The 19,923-nt window shown below is 31.1% G+C and overlaps 2 protein-coding genes across 5 annotated transcripts in view; one reads left to right on the top strand and one right to left on the bottom strand.

Moving 5' to 3' along the window:
- The window catches only part of ASPP (Ankyrin-repeat, SH3-domain, and Proline-rich-region containing Protein), a 454,315-nt gene that overhangs the window by 403,669 nt on the left and 30,723 nt on the right, over positions 1–19,923 (bottom strand). The window contains exons 2-3 of one of the 2 annotated variants that reach the window (XM_076417461.1): positions 16,752–16,887; positions 1,746–1,841 (exon numbers count right to left, since the gene is read on the bottom strand). In XM_076417461.1, coding sequence (XP_076273576.1) covers positions 1,746–1,841; positions 16,752–16,887 — 232 coding nt within the window. Of the gene's footprint in view, positions 1–1,745; positions 1,842–7,761; positions 7,894–16,751; positions 16,888–19,923 lie in introns of those variants that run through there. The other variant, XM_076417462.1, reaches the window with a different exon arrangement.
- The window catches only part of LOC143204729 (uncharacterized), an 83,902-nt gene that overhangs the window by 54,153 nt on the left and 9,826 nt on the right, over positions 1–19,923 (top strand). The window lies entirely within an intron of this gene.

The raw sequence follows: 19,923 nt of genomic DNA, 5'->3' as shown, positions 1-19,923 counted from the left end.
AAAAGGGTTATAAGGACTCCGCTTCATCAGAAACAGCAATAAAGCGTTGGTTTGCTGACTTCGAACGTGGTCGTAGAGACACCGATAATGCAGAACGCAGTGGACGTCCAAATGAGGTGGTAACACCAGAAAACATCAAAAAAATTACAAAATCGTTTTGAATGAGCGAAAAGTGAAATTGCGTGAGTTAGCTAACATCGTAAAGATATCAAAAGAACATGTTGGTTTTATGCTGCATGAGTATAGTTAAATGAGAAAGCTCTGTTCAAAGTGGATGCTGCATTTGCTTACTGTTGACCAAAAACAAGAATGTGTTGACGATTCTGAGCATTGTTTGGCCATGTTTAAGCGTAACAAACCGGAATGTTTTCGTCGATATGTGACAATGGATGAAACGTGGATCCGGAATCAAAACGATGATCATCTGAGTGGGCACTGGAGACAGGCCTATTTTGAGGCAAAAGATAAATCGTTCTATATAAGTGGCATTGAAATATTAGAGCGGCACTGGAATGATTGTGTGACTCTTGATGGACATTACGTTGATGGATAAAGATAATTTTAAACAAAAAAATCATTGATATGGGACCAATGAACGTTGTGTCCATATAAGAAGCCATTTAAGTTTAAATATGAAGCCATTGGATATTAGTACTACTGGTATAGCCGCCAGAGCTAGTGCATTCATTGGTTTCCAGAAATTACTTTTTATTAATTCTAGTTAAAATAGGTCCCCTTAGTTTATTCTAAATACGTATTATTATCAGAATTGTAACATTAAAACGTTTATGTCTACATTGGTCTATGCCTCTATTGCACATTAGTTGCAACTTGGAGTTTCATTGGAGCTGTTCGACCACTCTTCAACAACGTACCTGCAGTAATTGATGCATTTTGCTAATGTGCTTGATAATAAAAACGTTTTTCCAGTTACACCAGGAGCATCTAAGGAAAGAATTCCGCCAGTTCCATCGTTCACTACCTTCATAAAAAGGGGGAACAATTCTGTAACAGTTTCTCTCAATATCTCGAAATTGTATTGGGTCTCGCGTTTACGTACTAAAGGAATCATTCCTAATTGTAATAATGCTTTATCGCTAAGCTTCAAGCACGCGTCTTCAATTAAAATTAATACTTCATTGTATATCTCGTTCAAAACATAGAAAACCCTCAACATTTACGCACTAGATGTGCATCAAAAATCGTTATTGAAATATTTATTTAAAATTACTTATTTCGGTAAGAATTGAATATTCATAGCTCAGACAGGACAACGTCTGTCGGGTCAGCTAGTTCTTTATGAAAACGCGGTACAGTTCACTCGCCCGAGTATATTCTTGGTTTCAATTAGCAACAAATTACACAACAATTAATAATAAACCGTTTGATAATAAATAACGGCGGGCATAATAATGCGGCATATCTGTAAATATCCACCGCGCTCTTAAATTATGGTACTAATTTCGTTTCTAACGGGTTAAGATCGTTCTTTTATACCGGGCCTTCTTTGGCGCATGAAATATTACCATTCCGACTAAATTTATGGAACAATTCCTTGTCCGTAATATGAGGGAATATAATCCGACGTCGAGGCAAGAAAAAACCGCCCGTCATAGATCAGTCGCCGGCAAGATATACGACCCCCAAGGCGTATTTATAACCCTAGCGCAATAATATGTATAAATATTTAGATTGGATGATATTTTATCGGTTGGGTCCGCGTATCGGGAACCAGAAACACTTACCGTTCGCGCTGAGGGTCGTGTAGCGGAGAAGAAGTCGGCCGGAACCCCATCGTTGCAGGACCTCCAGGGGATGGTCGGTGTCTTTTAAAGGTTCATCTGAAAAACAAACAAAATATGTTGAAGAGTTTGTAGTCCGATCAGCGATATCTGTTGGTGTTAATGAGAAGATTCGACGTCAACAATTGTTAAACGACCTAATCCAACTGTTAAGTTCGATGATTTTGACATTTCTCGGCATAAAACTCAGTTTTTCTATTTAGTTTTATTGAGTTACCTAGCGTATACCATATCGAATGCTTAAAATATTGCTAGACATTTGATCAGAATTCAGATTTTTAAAGCTAACTCTTTAAGAATATGATTTTAAGAGAAATGTTCAAATTTTAAACTATTTTCGACGACGTAACTATTTTATTGGCGCGGCATCTAAACATATTCGTAACTAACTTGAAAACTTGGAGTTATTGATCCTTTAAAAATATGCCTTTAAGAGCACAAAACTACTTTTTCTACATGAAAATGGAAAAAAAACATAAATTTCTTCAAATTTCTAAACTAGAATATCCCCTTAGTTTTCATTAATTTTGTTGTTTATTTTGAAAAAAGTTCTAGTCTCCAATTATGCCTATACTATTTAGAATTTGAAATTTTTGTTTGATTGTCTTATATGCTTGTAAACATTTCTTATCAGTTACATCTTACATTAGATATGCTTAGTACAGTCTTAATTTACAAATTAGTTTATTACTACTATTCTGTTGTACTTGCATTAATATACAAGCAAGGCGAGTACGGGATTAATACATCGGTATGTATTTCCCAAAAGTAAATTTTAATTTACTTTATCATATTGGGAAAATGCCTATTAGGGGAGATAATGCACAGGTACCAGAATATCATCCATAGTATTCAATGGACCTCCATGGAAGATTTCCACATAAATTATAATCAATATTGGTTCGTTATCTAACAAATAAATTATATATAATCAAGTGATATTACGAAAAATATTACCCAGAATGTAAAGCCGACATGTGTAAAAATAGAATAATGTCAGAATTACATTGAAAGTAAATGTGACTACTTTCTAAAAGAAGAATTTTATAGTAAAGTAGAGCATTATTGGAGTATTATATAGTATATATTTTTACACTATTCGACATTTAAATAACGTCAAATTGCATTGTTCCTTAAAAATGATTCTCTTTAAAGTAATATAAATCAAAGAATTATATAAACGAATGAAAGCATGATAGTCAGGCTATTATTATATATTTATTATAAATTCCTCTACAAATATATATAAAAAAATTAATATTTTTATTTACATTCTACTATGACGGACTCATCAATAATTAGCAAAATAAGCAATAGTCTCCAGTCAATCTTTTATAAAAAAATTTATTATTTTTCCCTTATTTGTTTAACTCCTACCTTCAGAGTAGTAGTCCTTAGATCATTAATGTGTCATTAATGATTTATATTATACGTTTTTTTATTCGATTCAGGTCATTTCTTATTAGTAAATTTGATATTTTGGTACTAAATATCGTCCTCCAATATTCTGGTATCTTGCAAAATCCTATCTAACTTTTTTATTATTCTAATTTAACTTTCTTCAGCTTTTCCTCGACAACCACTAGCAAGACTTGACCCATAAAATTAAATGGTTAAATTACTGCAACCTTTGCAACTATTTTTTATGAACAAGCCCCATTAATGAATTGACCATCTGGCTTTTGGTTGACGTATTGTACATTTACTAGCCTAAAACAAATGGATGGTTAATTACAACAAAATATGTATAAAAGTTATAATTACCTTCCAGTACAATTGTAAATTATTTATCTCATGCCCCACAAAAACAATAATTTTCTTCATTGCTTCTTGTTATCGTTTCGAAATCTGCGGCTATATCGGGGTGAAATTTTGGCATATGGCATACTTCTATTTGATGTCTTTGTATTTGATTTCCGTACTTACATTTGTTCTTCCATATTTTAAAACCAATATGTCTTACTACACTAAGGATAAAACAAGAATTTAATTATTATTGTTAGGGACTTGTTAATGCATCACAAAATCTCAATATAGTAGATTATTTGTTTTTATCACTCGATCAACAGTATGTATGATTATACATACTGCAGGTAAAAAAATAGAGAGTTCGTATACTCTAATCTAAGAATTACCTTCTGCATATCGTATTCTAAAGTTGGTGTTGACCTTGGATGTCATGGAAGGGTACTTTGGACCATTTCTTTCAGTCATTGGCCATCATTCGGTTCAGACGTGCCACCATCGACTACACAAATGTCCCTTCAGGTAACACTGCACTGCTCTTTCCTTTCATCTATTTGTCTTTCATTAAATTTTATGACATCAATAAATAACGACCACGTCATGCTCTATACAATATTTACATATGCCAAAAATGGACCAATCGATGGATGGTCATACTGTCAATGCTAAATTATTTTAAAAAATATGATTTCGAAAATTAATTGATAGGAATTAGAACAGAAAACTATCGTCAGACGTTGATACAGCGACACGGACTCAGCAACCTACGCGCCTCCATGGTAAATACTATCAATCTTCGCCGGCCAACTTGATATATGGTGTTCGGGGAGGGACAGTCTATTCCTCATGATTGATTTTATCGACTGACAAAACATATACGAGGCTTTGTGGTCAGGTTCAATCTCGCGCAATTAATCATGTTTACCTTCAGTCTTGAGGAAGCGCAATTTTCCGCGAGGATCCTCGTTAATTTCGACGTATCGATTACCTCGACGGCGGCAATTTAAAGAGGCCCCGATCGATTTCGGTTTTCGGTAATACCGTGAGAAATTGCCGCGACTTTTTATCCTTCTTACCTTTCGATAGGTGGCCCACGATCGATGGGCCGAGTCGGGGACGTTTACCTCCGCGGATTGGGAAACGATTTAGTAATGAAATATGACAGATAATGCGATTATAACGGCTTCGTGTCGTTATTTTTATCGATTTGAATTTATTAAGGGGGTACATGGGCTTGGAAAGTTCAAAAACACAGCTATATCCTAGATATATCGACATTTTTCACCGTTTCGAAAAAGTATCGATAGTTGTAAATGAGATTATCGAACTTTTAGTTGCGTAGTAAAATATCGATAAAAACCTAGGGCCTTCGAATCAAGTTAATTTTGCGTGGAAAAGTAGGCCAGAAACGGAAAAAGTTCGATACGAAAACTTAGGCTATTTGAAGGAGCGTATCGAACATTTGTTTTGGGATGCTTCCTCCAGCATATCATTTTTTGTTCATCGATATTCAGCACAGTCCACTTGGATGACTGTCGACTGGACTTTGGAGTGAAATGATGGAACCATGTTTCATTCATTGTTACATATCGACGCAAAAACTCGGGTTAATTACGGTTGATCATTCATCGTTGTTTTTGGTCCAGTGAGCTCGCTTTGCACAGAGTTTTTTCATACCCAAATATTCGTAAATGATGTGATGTACACGTTCAGTTGATATTTCTAAAGTGTCTGTTATTCCACTCAATTTCAATCCACCCTCATTCAAAATTATTTTGTGGATTTTTTTAAATGTTTTCGTCGGTAACAACCTCTTTTGGGCGTCCACTGCGTTCACCGCCTTCGGTGCTCATTTCACCACGTCTAAACTTAGCATACCAATCCTTGATGGTTGATTTTCCTGGGGCAGTGTCCAGAAACTCGGCATCGAGTCACGTTTTTGCTTCAGCTGTATTTTTTCCCTTCAAAAAGCAATATTTTATCAACACGCGAAATTCCTTTTTATATATTTCTTTAACAATAACAAAAGTTGCTTCACTCAAAACGCTATAATTCAGAAACTAATGATCTGACGGCTGTCAAATTTATACACGCATCTTTTGATGGTTAAGGCTAACAAAAAACATTTGGATATAATTCTAGTAGCGCCATCTATGTGTCAGGCGGGGGACTTTTCAATTGACCTGTTGTTTTTGATCATAAATTATATTACAAACTGATCCGGTAAAATAAAAAATCTGTTACAATTTATTTATCCTCGTCGGTGAGATACGAACAATATATTCCATAACAAAACAATATCTATTGATACAAGACAGATACGTACACGCAAATTCGGCTTTCCATACAATCTTATTGCATACTTTATATATCGCATCCATCCCCCCATTCACCGTAAAGTCGGCGTAAGCCTATTTGGCCCCGAGCATCTGAAACGTCTTTTATATCAATCTCGCAGCAAGCTTGATATATGGTTTTGGGCATCCTAAATCGGCGTGATTGATTCCGTCGGCTCTGGTATGGGTTAGCTCGATGATCCATTTATTTCGCCTAGTAAACTACGTTTCGCGCGCACATCAACGAAATAACTGTGAAAATACCACGAGAAAATATTTACTCCTATCAAGGGAATAAGTCGCTCAGTTTCTTTCATGAGATCGAAAAACAATTGATAAAAACAACAGTCAATAAGCCAATTTGTATAATCATCAATTATCCCTTGAAGTATATATTGCACCCTTGAATATATTTGCACATATCTTATAAAGAAGATATGTGCAAAAACTTCACAACGATTGGTTAAAAACTCTAAGAGGTATAATGTACAAAGAATGTATCAAAAAAATATATTTTCAAGAAAAACACGTACTACAGCAATATAATAATGTGATTATCTTTCACTAAACGAATATATTAAATAATAAGGTAAATAAAACGACATAAACCCTTAAGAAATCAAAAAGAAACTGCCACTGTAATAGCACTTCTCATATAACAAAAAAAATGCCTATAGAAGTAATTCAAAAAGAAGAAAAAGTGTGATTTAACATAAAAAATTATAGCAAAATTAAACATTCATAAAACCTATTCTATTTTGTAACCGATTGTAAAACAGAAATATATTTTAATAGTCCGAGAATGGATATACGTTTAACAAACATAAAAACCCATTTATATAGAAACTAAACTCCACTAGTACCAACAACCTCAAAAGTTATTCCATGTACTTAGTATCTTACAGAAAGGCATATTGTTTTATGAGCTGTTAAAACTTAGGGAAACTATTACAGCTAATCCTAGCAAAACAAATAATCGCGTTACATCTAGTTTTGATGCAAAAACACCTCGAGTATGTCAAAAGACTCGACATATACAGTACACCACACTACAAAAACAGTACCAAATATATTATTTTTATCATAATTTTTATCTAGTTAATTAAGTTATCTATTGAAATCTCTCAAAAGTATATATACGCATAACTTCATAACCACTACACCAAATTAGATAATTTTTTCATTCTGATTATTATTGTCAGAACAAGGCTTGTACAAAAAAAATATAAGAGCCTAAGGAAAAGTTTTTAAAGAAGGCAGAGAAGACAGTTGAAAAAAAATTGACAGATTGGCGTTTATTAATTCAAAACAGTGACGAACATTAAATTAATAAATTTAGTCAGGGCCAGAAAAAACGAAGAGATTTACAAGTTCTGCTAGAAATAAACAGTTACAATAAGCTATTTCGAAATATTATCAAAATTATACTGAAGAACCTAGAGAAGCCTCTAGAAGATATTCCATATAGTCTCGTCATGAATTCCATAAAGAAGGCCGTAGACAATATTGTATAGGAAATCGGTTGTTATATATTTGGTGATTTAAAATGGAAAGACGAACATTACTGTCCTATTCGTCGTATTGCTGTACCGTACCATGAACCTTTCAATTATCTACTTATCCATCAGCATCTTCTCTCAGAGCATTTTCTATATACGATTTATAAATATAATGAACTTAAAACAAAAGAACTTTCAACTCCAAGTTTCCAATCCAGGAGTAAAACTTTGTTTATGTTACGCCCAGTCAAACAAACATCAGCTATGTTATAAACTAATAAAATAGTCATTGAAGATTTCATTGTTGTTATTATATAAAATAAAAACAAAAACAATATATGTATGCCTATATTAAAATAACTTCACACATAGACTTACATTTAGCGAATGAATTTTCATCACTCTGCCTCCTATTTTTGGTATCAGATGAAGTCACTATCATCATTTTGCGAAGGAAAAGAGTCCAGACACTATAATGTCTTATTAATTATCATACAGATGGGACACAACAACCACCATCAATGGCAAGCGATCGCAACTAACCCACTCCACGGAAAAACTCCATTCCAAACCCTTCCAGTTTCGATCGTTGGAAATGAATGAATTACGATGGCTCCTGGCGGCCCTTGTTAGTTGTCTTACGCTGTATTTTTCCATAGGTGTACAATATGGCGTGACAGTTACTATCGAACGGTATATACAGCGTTATAAATGTATTACACAGACGAGGCGGACGGTGTAGATTAAAAATTAAGAGCCCAGGTCGTTAAACTTCATTATTATAACAAGATAATTTTTTAAACGTTCTAGTATCACCAAAAATGAAACATAGAAGTATTTAAATAGATAATAATCAATAATAAAAACAATATTCAAGTTTATGTATTGTTAGGTCGCGTGCTAACCTACAGCTGATTTATTATTGAAATTAGACTAGTTCGAGGTCATCCGATGACGTCCTTTCATCGATTTAAACATTTGACCAGCCAAACTAGCATGTTTAATTAATAATGAGTGTAATAAAAATTGTTAATGAACATTACAAGGCCAAATAATTATCTATTTCTTGTCGCTAAGTAAGAACAATCTCACCAGGATATAATATGAGTAACTTATTGCTATAAATAAGATGAATATAAATAGAGTAAGCACAGAATTTCCCTAGGATATTAAGATCAGTCTGTTTGTTAACTTCACACCAAATATTGTCTCTAACAAGTCTTTATGATCTAAAGGTCTATTTGATGTAAACTGATGCAGAACCAAATATTAAATAATTAGTTGTCAATGGTTTTTTATAAAATAAAAATGAGTAACCTTATAAGACATGTCAAGCAAATATAGAAGATTCGAAGAACCACATGTTAAAAAACTTTGGATAGTTAGAATCAGCAATATTTTCTCCAAATACACTTACTAAATTGTTATAACAAAATAAAATTTAACTATTAACTATAGTCTATATACAAAACAAAAAAAATCTGTAAATGTTAAAGTTGTCCTTTTTTCAAAAACTATGATATACAAAAAGTAAATGTTTGTTTAACAAGTTTACATAATATTATACATTTTCTAACATTAAGCTATATACAAAAAATACTTAAAATATTTATTGAGTTATATATAACAGTGTATGATAAATTTTATAATAGTCCTAATTTTATAGACTATGATATGCACTTTCTTATTTTTCAAAAATTAAGGAAGTATTTGTTGAATAATTCAACTTCGCTCTATATATTTTCTTCCTATAAGCTATATACAAATATCTATATCTATAATACATACATGTTTAGCATGTCCTAATTTCCTAGACTATGATAGCCGCTCTCTTATATACAAAAAAAATTTTCAGTATTTATTTATTAATTATAATTAACATTATATATGTTCTATCTATAAGTTATATAAAAACTTACAAAATATGTATAGAGTTACATATAAATGTTAGATACATTTTAATGATATTCTCCAAATTTTGTAGACTAGGATATACATTTTTTGATTATATAAAAAATTAAGGAAATATTTGTTGAATAATTTAACTTCACTCTAGATATTTTCTTCCTATAGCATATATACAAATAAAACTTTATATATTTAGTGAGTTATACATTACAGCTTTAATGAAATGTTTAACATGTCCTAATTTCCTAGACTATGATAACCACTGTCTTATATACAAAAAAATTAGTCAGTATTTGTTTATTAATTAAAATTAACATTATATATGTTCTAACTATAAGCTATATAAAAACTTACAAAACATTTACTGAGTTATGTGTTAAGTGTTAGATACATTTTAACATTGTCCTAATGTTGTAGACTATGATATGCATTTTTTATTATTCAAAAAATTAAGGAATTATTTGTTGAATAATTTTACTTGATGCCATATATTTTCTTACTATAAATTATATATAAATAAAACTTTATATATTTCGAAAAATATATATATTGCGGCGTTGAAGACATTTTTATTTTATCCTAATTTCCTAAACTATGATAATAACTTTATTATATCAAAAAAAAATTAAGCCAATATTTCTTTAATAATTTTAATTAACGTTATATTATGTATTTATTTATATAAAAGAATTTATATTACGATATTCACTTTCCTATTTTCTAAAAAATTAACGAAATGTTTAACGATTTTACTTCAAACTGTTCTAACTCTAAGCTATATAGAAATAACTTCTTCAATATTTATTGAGTTATCTGTAAAACTGTGAGATGAATTGTAAAACACTCATCATTTTATATACTATGACTTTATTTATTAAGTAAATATTGGTTTAACAAATTTACTTGACATTATATACTTCCAATAAAATATTATTAGTAGCATAGAAATATTTGTACTCTCTAATTAATAACCAAATAACCCGATTTGAATATGTATATTTTTGTATAATTATCGTTGCATATCCTACGCTAAATAATTTATATTAAATCCAAACAACTACAAAATTATTAACTAAATATTTAATATATCACCCAATATTATAATAAACATATTTTATACGACAAATTATTTTTTGATGCAGATACAGATGATTTATTAATATCATTTATATTACGAGTTCGATGTTACGAATACAAAATGTAATTCGCTTATTAAAATTAATATTATAGTAAATTCCAGTAAACACAGATTATAATTTGCATGGAATTATATAAAGTATTTGTCAAATTGTTTATTATAATCAGTATTTATAACCCTCATAATATATATTTGCTGCCATATATATATATATATATATATATATATATATATATATATATATATATATATATATATATATATATATATATATATATATATATATATATATATATATATATATATATATATATATATATATATATATATATATATATATATATATATATATATATATATATATATATATATATATATATATATATATATATATATATATATATATATATATATATATATATATATATATATATATATATATATATATATATATATATATATATATATATATATATATATTATATATATATATATATATATATATATATATATATATATATATATTACTCTACCAAAAACACTGAGCACTAACATCGATAGCTAGAGTAAAGGAAACCACAAGTCCTTTGATTTGAGAACATAATCAGCTTCAAATAAAGTTTCAATAGTTTTAGTTTATAAACCCACTAATTCTACTTACAAGCCAGGTACAGAGATATATGAGGTATATAAATAAATCTTAGTAGTTTTTTTTGTATATTATACGCTTTACCCAAAGAAATTGGTGTAATGTAAGTAATGTAATGTATAATGATTGTCAAGATTCGCTGGGATATATATATATATATATATATATATATATATATATATATATATGTGTATGTATATATATGTATATATGTATATAACTATAATCTATATATAAAACACAAAAAAAATTCTGTAAATGTTAAAGTTGTCCTTTTCTCAAAAACTTTGATATACAAAAAAGTAAATGTTTATTTAACAAGTTTACATGACATTATACATTTTCTAACATTAAACTATATACAAAAAATACTTAAAATATTTATTGAGTTATATATAACAGTCTATGATAAATTTTAAAATTGTCCTAATTTTATAAACTATGATGTGCACTTTCTTATTTTTCAAAAATTAGGAAGTATTTGTTGAATAATTTAACTTCGCCCTATATATTTTCTTCCTATAAGCTATATACAAATATCTATATCTTTAATATATAAATGTTTAACATGTTTCCTAATTTCCTAGACTATGATAACCGTTCTCTTATATACAAAAAATAGTATTTGTTTATTAATTATAATTAATATTATATATGTTCTAACTATAAGCTATAAATAACTATGTATTTAATTTATGTTGTATTTTAACTAATTCTTTTAAAATATATTATTTCTACACATATTAATGTAATATCAAATGACAGTTTCTAAATGTATATCAACAACGAGGTAATATATAACCCTAGTATAAAAATTGCTTTTCTTTGTGTCCTGGCGACCGATCATTTTTCTTATTGTGCTCCATTATTTCCCTAACACCATGTTATGTTTATTAACAAGGGTCATTTACATATATATTTTCTTTCCAAGACAGGACGTTCTCATTTACTTTTTTTTAAGTGCTACACATTTTTCATCCGAAATCACACGAGATCAGGACTTTTAGATATTTTTAAATATCTAATTCAAAAAAACAGCACGTATAACAAACTGTGATTTGAATATTATTTATTTACAATATAATGTATAAATCAAGTATAATGTGAAATAATTTTAAGGTTCTCTCTCATTATTTTGAGAAATTCTCTTTTCTTGTTTCTTTCATGTCTTTCAAAGAGAATTTTTAATATAAACTTCGAATTCTAATCAACGAATAAGTTTTCCTGGTAAAATTACAATTTCGCCAGTCTAGAACTTAAAACTAAATTGAAATTCTAAATCAACAAGGAACTGATCTAGGCAAAAACTCATTCAAATTATTTTCACAAGTCTCTTTACACCATTTTTTTGAAGCCAACTTACACCATTGAAGGAGTTTTGCAGAGATCCTAAGAATGCGTAGTCAGATGAAGTAAGGTCCGGTCTGTATGATAAAAATATTAGCTCTTCCCAGCTAGCTTCTCTCAATATTTTCCGAATCACCAAAGATGTCAAACTTGTGTGAAGTGAAACTAAAGATGTGTTTTAGAGTTTTATGATCAGACCGCTGAATCTTTTTTTTAATTAATATATTAGAACTTCAACAATCTGTCCGTAGGCAATAAGTATTACAATATGATTTCTGTTATACTGATATACTGTTTCATAATAAAATGTCTGTCTGTGAAGTATGATTTGAGTAGTTGAAAGTGCATATGGGGCAAAAAGCTTTTTCAATTTAACTTACAGTCCAGTGTGCCACACTTTGTCGAAGGCCTAATATATATCGAGAAATGCAACAGAACAATAATTTTTATCATTTAGGTTTTATATTAATTTTGTTGACTAATCTATGTATTTGTTCTGTTGTTCCGTGTTTATTAGGGAAGCCAAATTGATGGTCTGGAATAATTCTCTCGGAATTTTTTTTATAACATCTTTATTAGATACGCTTAGTACTATCTCAATTTACAATTAATTTATTACTACTGTTCCTGTGTACTTGGATTAATTAACAAGCAAGACGAATGCGAGAAAATACATCAGTATGTATTCCTCAATTATATAATTATAATTATTTATTAGTTATTAACTTATAGCTATAGTTTACAATAAATGTATATAAGTTCGTATGGTTTTGCTCGCTTCAATCTCCTGACATCCTGCACGCTGTCCAGCACTTGTATTGGTTCCACGTTAGTATGATTTAGTAATCCTCTTTCGTGTTTCAAGGCGAAATCTTGGATAACTTCGCAAATCCATTTGATTTCCAGGTCATCGTGCAGTTCTTCATTGGTTACATAGCGATAGGCATTAGCAATCAATCGAAGAATCTTGTTTTGACAGCGTTGTATGACTAGTTGATTTGAATTTTCAGTGCAACCCCATATTTGCACTCCATAGATCCAAATTGGCTTTATAATTGTATTATAGAGTTGAGAGTATCTTCCGACTAACCAGTATAGTTGTTATATTTTGGTTCTAATGTATTTTGCTTTTTGTCTAACGAGATGCTTCCAATTTAATCTACCGTCAAGATGGATTCCAAGGTATTTAGCTGATTCTGCTTGAGGAATCGGGCATCCATTGAGTGATATAATTAAGTTTTTATTATTTCGCATCAACGCAAAATTAACGTGGGCAGATTTGGAGCTATTAAGTTGAATTTTCCAATCTTTCGTCCATTTGTAGATTTTGTTGACTCCACTTGCACTTTTTCTATTGCCCTAGGCGGATGTATATCTTTTGCCATAATAATTGTGTCGTCAGCAAAGGTTCCAAGAAGTGTTTCTTTTGTTGTTGGAATGTCAGCAATGTAGAGCAGATACAGGAGAGGTCCTAAGACGCTACCTTGTGGAACTCCAGCCGAGATATTTTTAAATGTCGATAACGCCATTTTGTGCGATACTCTAAATTTTCTTCCGAATAAATATGACTCCAGCAATTGACAATAGTTACGCGGTAACAATATGCTCAGCGTACAGGTTAATCCCAAATGCCAAACCCAATCAAAAGCTTGTGAGACATCCGGGAATATTGCAGGGCAGTATTTATTTTCCTCAAACGCTCTTTCAATAGCCGCAGTTACACTGTGGACTTGATCGATTGGTGATTTCGAAAACCAAACTGGATATTCTGGTATTGCTACCAAATGTTTAACACGTTTAAATATCAGTTTCTCAAATAGCTTTGATATTGCAGGTGGTAGCAAAATAGGCCTGTAATTGATGGAATTAAAAATACTAGATCTGCCACTTATTAGGAAATTTCTTTTCCCCCAAGCTCTATAATAAATTAGAAATATAATACCGTTAAAAACAAATCAAAAGAAACTTTTCATTCAATCTCCATCCTCTCATCCAGGGACCGGCCTCAATTATCCCCCGGGACCAGCGTCCCCATTATTAACACGAATAATTCCGCATTGTCGTGCCCGGTAGCCTCCTCGATATCCCGCCACCGCGCTCTAATCACCGCCGTCTGGTACGGTCACCCGGGAAAGGACCGATATCATCCCAGAAAATAATTAAATAACATCGACAATATAATATTATCAACACGTGGCGCCGAGCTTCGCGGAGGACCTGTGGATGCAGCTACGGGAGTGCGGGGGAAACGGTGCGGGAAGGGATAATTTATATTCTTTACGCGTCTCGGTCCGGGCTCTCATTCGGTTACCAATATCGAACGAATTGATCCACAGAGTCGGATTCGATATCAATTTAAAAAAATATGACGCGGCCACGATCCGAGGGATCGTCCGAGATGATGAAAAAGAACGTGTGTGTGGGCGTGAGATGGGTTTACCTGTTTTTTTTTTTGGTTATATCGGTTTCACGCGCGTTTTTCTGATAATGAAGTGTGAGGGAAAATGTAAAATAATAATGAATACGTACGGGGTTCTTTCAAAAAGAACTTTGGCAGAGTGTAAAGACCATTTTCGTGTAACTGCAGCTGTCAACTTTGGAGTTCATAGTAAACGGTCACTTAGATAAATCACCATCGAAAGTTAGAATGTTGCTATATCGTCAAAACCAATATTTATTGTAGTTTTTCTATAAGTATAGATACAGATACGCCTTTCGTCATATGGCACGTTTATTAATCATAGATAACAAAAACTAGAACTAGTAATTGTTTTCTTTATCATATTCGTATCTAACAAGTCAACTGAAAAGTCCCCGACCATAGTAAAACACATTTTTTTGGCAAAATTAGTTTTTTTATTCAACATAATTCCCTTCAAGGTTGATACACTGATTATAGCGACCCTCCAACTTTTCGATACTATTTTTGTAGTACGATTTGTCCTTTGGTTCAAAATAGGCCTCAGTTTCGGCGATCACCTCTTCATTCGACGAGAATTTCTTCCCAACGAGAATGTTTTGAGATCTGAGAACAGGAAATAGTCACTGGGGGCCAGATCTGAAGAATACAGTGATGAGGAAGCAATTTGAAGCCCAATTCATGGATTTTTGCTATCGTTTTCACTGATTTGTGACAGGGTGTATTGTCTTGGTGAAGCAGCACTTTGTTTTTCTTCAAATTTCGTCCTTCAAACGGTCCAATCACGCTATGAAATAGTCGCTGTTGATGGTCCTTCCTTTTTCAAGGTAGTCAATGAGAATTATTCCATGCGAATCCTAAAATACAGACGCCATAACATTGCCAGGCGACAATTGCCTTTTCAGACACTTTGGAGCGGGTTCATCATGGGCAGTCGACTCGTATGACTGTCTATTGGACTTCGGAGTGAAATGATGGAGCCATGTTTCATCCACTGTCATATATCGACGCAAAAACTCAGGTTAATTACGCTTGATCATCTTCAAACACTGCTCCGAATCATCAACTCGCCGTTGTTGTTGGTCAAAACTGAGCTCGTGCGTCACCCATTTTGCAGAGCTTTTTCATACCCAGATATTCGTGTCTGTTATTTCATTCAATTTCAATTTACGGTCATTCAAAATCATTTTGTGGATTATTTTAATGTTTTCGTCGGTAGCAACCTCTTTTGGGCGTTCAGTGCGTTCACCGTCTTCGGTGCTCATTTCACCACGTCTAAACTTAGCATACCAATCCTTGATGGTTGATTTTCCTGGGACAGTGTCCGGAAACTCGGCGTCAAGCCTCATCAAGTTTTTGCTTCAACTGTATTTTTCCCTTCAAAACGCAATATTTTATCAACACACGAAATTCTTTTTATTCATTTTTTTCGCAATAACAAAAGTTGCTTCAGTTAAAATGCTATAATTCACAATGATCCGACAGCTGTCTAATTTATATAGGCATCTTTTGGGGGTTAGGGCTAGCTAAAAACGTGTCAGGCCGGGAACTTTGCAATTGACCTGTTATTAACCCAAAATTAGTGAGAATTAGTTAATAAATTTACAAAAAAATAACCTAAAATTTACACGGAGCTCCAATACGACCCTGGCCGATCTTAAGCTCCCCTATTAAACGAAAGAGAAAAATTTATCAGCCACCGTGTCTACGTGTCTGCTGACGATTTCATTCCGTCTGAATTTTTATCGAGTCAACGGATATCGAACAACTGTTAGCAATAAAATCCCGATAGCTAAAAAACAAGCTTGACAAATAAGAGTCTTAAGCCGCCCGACGTATAGCGGTAATTTTTTTTTGTGAGATATCAGAGTCTCTTTATTTCGAGACGGGTCTCTCCCGGTACTTACTTTGATTTTCCGGACAGACCAGGCTGCAAAACTCGTCCCCAGGGTCCCGACAACACTCGATGATATCCGACACTGTAGTTTCCGGGGTGATAGGCACGTCTGTTTTCGATCCATAGTTGAAAACGCTAATTATCATCTGAAAAATAGAGAAGAATTCGGTGAATATTGTCAATATTGCGTGGAACATTGTTGACTATAGTATCTGGTGACTGTATTTAGCGTGTAAATATTCTCGATTCATATTAAATTTCAATTAGTCCGAAATTAGAATGCAAATCGTACAGGTACTTAGTTCATAAATAATTGATATCAGGCGAAAATAGATATAAAGTTGGTTTCTCCAGTGGAAGTTACGATGGAAATTAACAAACTCAATACTACAAAAGAAAATTAGTCATCATGTATATTTAATGCCTTCTTGCAACTGAACTATATTCCGAAATATTTTGAGATGAACCAAATAACTGTGCTTAAAAAACTTAACAAATCTGCAGACTAAGTAAAGCCTACCTGGCAGCTACCTGTCATATACAATTTCTTTGAGAAACCACTCTTATTAGTATATTAAACCACCTCTAAATGTACATGTATTGGCTGATAGGGCGTAAATTTAAATTATCATTAGATAGCAAGCTTTTGCTGTATAAGCCAATACTTAGGCCTATTTGGAAAGAAACATAATTAACAAAATCTAGTAATTTATTTCAGCAAAATCGTAATTTTTATAAATATTCCAATGAAAGCACTTTCGCCTTAAGACACAAACAGTAATTATAATCATCCTGATTAGAGAAATTTACATTTTCTTCAGAAAGGTACCTACAATAAAGGAATAAAGTCTAATTAACAGAATTTTACGCTGTATTTCTGTAAAATAATTAGTTTTTTATTGAATATTTTAATGAAAATCGCCTCCACCGGTAAGACTCAAAAAATTATTCTTTATGATAATTTTAATTTCCTCCACAAAAATACTTACAAAGAGATAATCGATTATAATAAATAAAATCTATTATTTGCAGAAAACCATTGGTTTTTATTTAATATTTCAATGGAAAGCGCCTCCACCTTCCAATACAAATATCATCCTTAATAACAATTTTAATTTAGAGAAAATATCCTTGAAAATCCTTCAGAACAACGTTTACTATGAGGAAACAAAGTGTAATTTAAAAAAATATAACTGTTCATTCCCACAGAATCAGAATAGTATGTTGTTATAAATCAATGGACAGCACCTTACCCTAAAATATTATGATCATTGTATTGTAGAGGTCAAATAGGATTGAAGTGAATATATTTTCTTTAGGATAATATTGAAAGGGAGTCAACTTCACAGAATCTACCAATATCTCCTTAGAAAATAATTAGATTTTTAGGAAGCTCCACATTAAATTCAAAAAATATATTTATAATCATTTTGACTTAACTTTCTTCAAAGGAATAATTACAGTAAGCAAATTAACAAATATGACAGTATGATCTTGCAAGATTATTCGTTTTTCAATGAATATTTCAATGGAAGGCGTCTTCACCTAATAACGCAAGAAAGTTGATGATAATTTCGCTTTAGAGACAATATGAACTTGGAAACTCTTATATATTATTCAGAATAGTGCTAGTAACGAAGGAATAAAATAGAATTAAAACAATCTAGCGACATAATCTTGTAATAAGAATTTTCAATGAATATTTCAATGGAAAGCGCCTTCACCTTAATTTGAAAAAAATTATTTACGATAATTTCAATTTAGAGACTGTAAAGATTAAAGAAATAAATATATCAGTCAGAGCATTTTTATAAATAGGGAATAAAGCATAATAATTGGGCATTATGTTCATTAATTTTTTTACGAATATTTTAATGGAAGGCGCCTTCACCTTTGTACGAAAGAAAAAATATTATTTCAATTTAGAAGACTATGTAGACTTAAGGAATCAAAATATTGTGCAGTATATTGTTTATAATGAGGGATTATAGCATAATAGACCTAATCAGGCATTAAATTCTTGCAAAATCGTTCGTTTTTTAATGAATATTTCAATGGAAAGCGCCTTCACCTTAATTTTAAAAAAATATTTACGATAATTTCAATTTAGAGACTGTAAAGATTAAAGAAATAAATATATCAGTCAGATCATTTTTATAAATAGGGAATAAAGTATAATTAATATACTTGGGCATTATGTTCATTAATTTTTTTACGAACATTTTAATGGAAGGCGCCTTCACCTTTGTACGAAAGAAAAAATATTCTTTCAATTTAGAAGACTATGGAGACTTAAGGAATCAAAATATTGTGCAGTTTATTGTTTATTATGAGGGATTATAGCATAATAGACCTAATCAGGCATTAAATTCTTGCAAAATCGTTCGTTTTTTAACGAAAATTTCAATGGAAAGCGCCTTCAACTTAATTTTTTAATAAAATATTTACGATAATTTCAATTTAGAGACTGTAAAGATTAAAGAAATAAATATATCAGTCAGAGCATTTTTATAAAAAGGTAATAAAGTATAATTAATATACTTGGGCATTATGTTCATTAATTTTTTTACGAATATCTTAATGGAAGGCGCCTTCACCTTTGTACGAAAGAAAAAATATTATTTCAATTTAGAAGACTATGTAGACTTAAGGAATCAAAATATTGTGCAGTTTATTGTTTATAATGAGGGATTATAGCATAATAGACCTAATCAGGCTTTAAATTCTTGCAAAATCGTTCGTTTTTTAATGAATATTTCAGTGGAAAGCGCCTTCACCTTAATTTAAAAAAAATATTTACGATAATTTCAATTTAGAGACTGTAAGGATTAAAGAAATAAATATATCAGTCAGAGCATTTTTATAAAAAGGTAATAAAGTATAATTAATATACTTGGGCATTATGTTAATTAATTTTTTTACGAATATCTTAATGGAAGGCGTCTTCACCTTTGTACGAAAGAAAAAATATTATTTCAATTTAGAAGACTATGTAGACTTAAGGAATCAAAATATTGTGCAGTTTATTGTTTATTATGAGGGATTATAGCATAATAGACCTAATCAGGCATTAAATTCTTGCAAAATCGTTCGTTTTTTAATGAATATTTCAGTGGAAAGCGCCTTCACCTTAATTTTTAAATAAAATATTTACGATAATTTCAATTTAGAGACTGTAAAGA

Source organism: Rhynchophorus ferrugineus, unplaced genomic scaffold, assembly GCF_030347505.1.
Source record: "Rhynchophorus ferrugineus isolate W39M unplaced genomic scaffold, kcgeb_rfMv2 rfM11, whole genome shotgun sequence".
NCBI lineage: Eukaryota > Metazoa > Arthropoda > Insecta > Coleoptera > Curculionidae > Rhynchophorus > Rhynchophorus ferrugineus.
The sequence above is the reverse complement of the archived record's forward strand: the minus strand, read 5'-3'. Positions and strand labels throughout refer to the sequence as shown.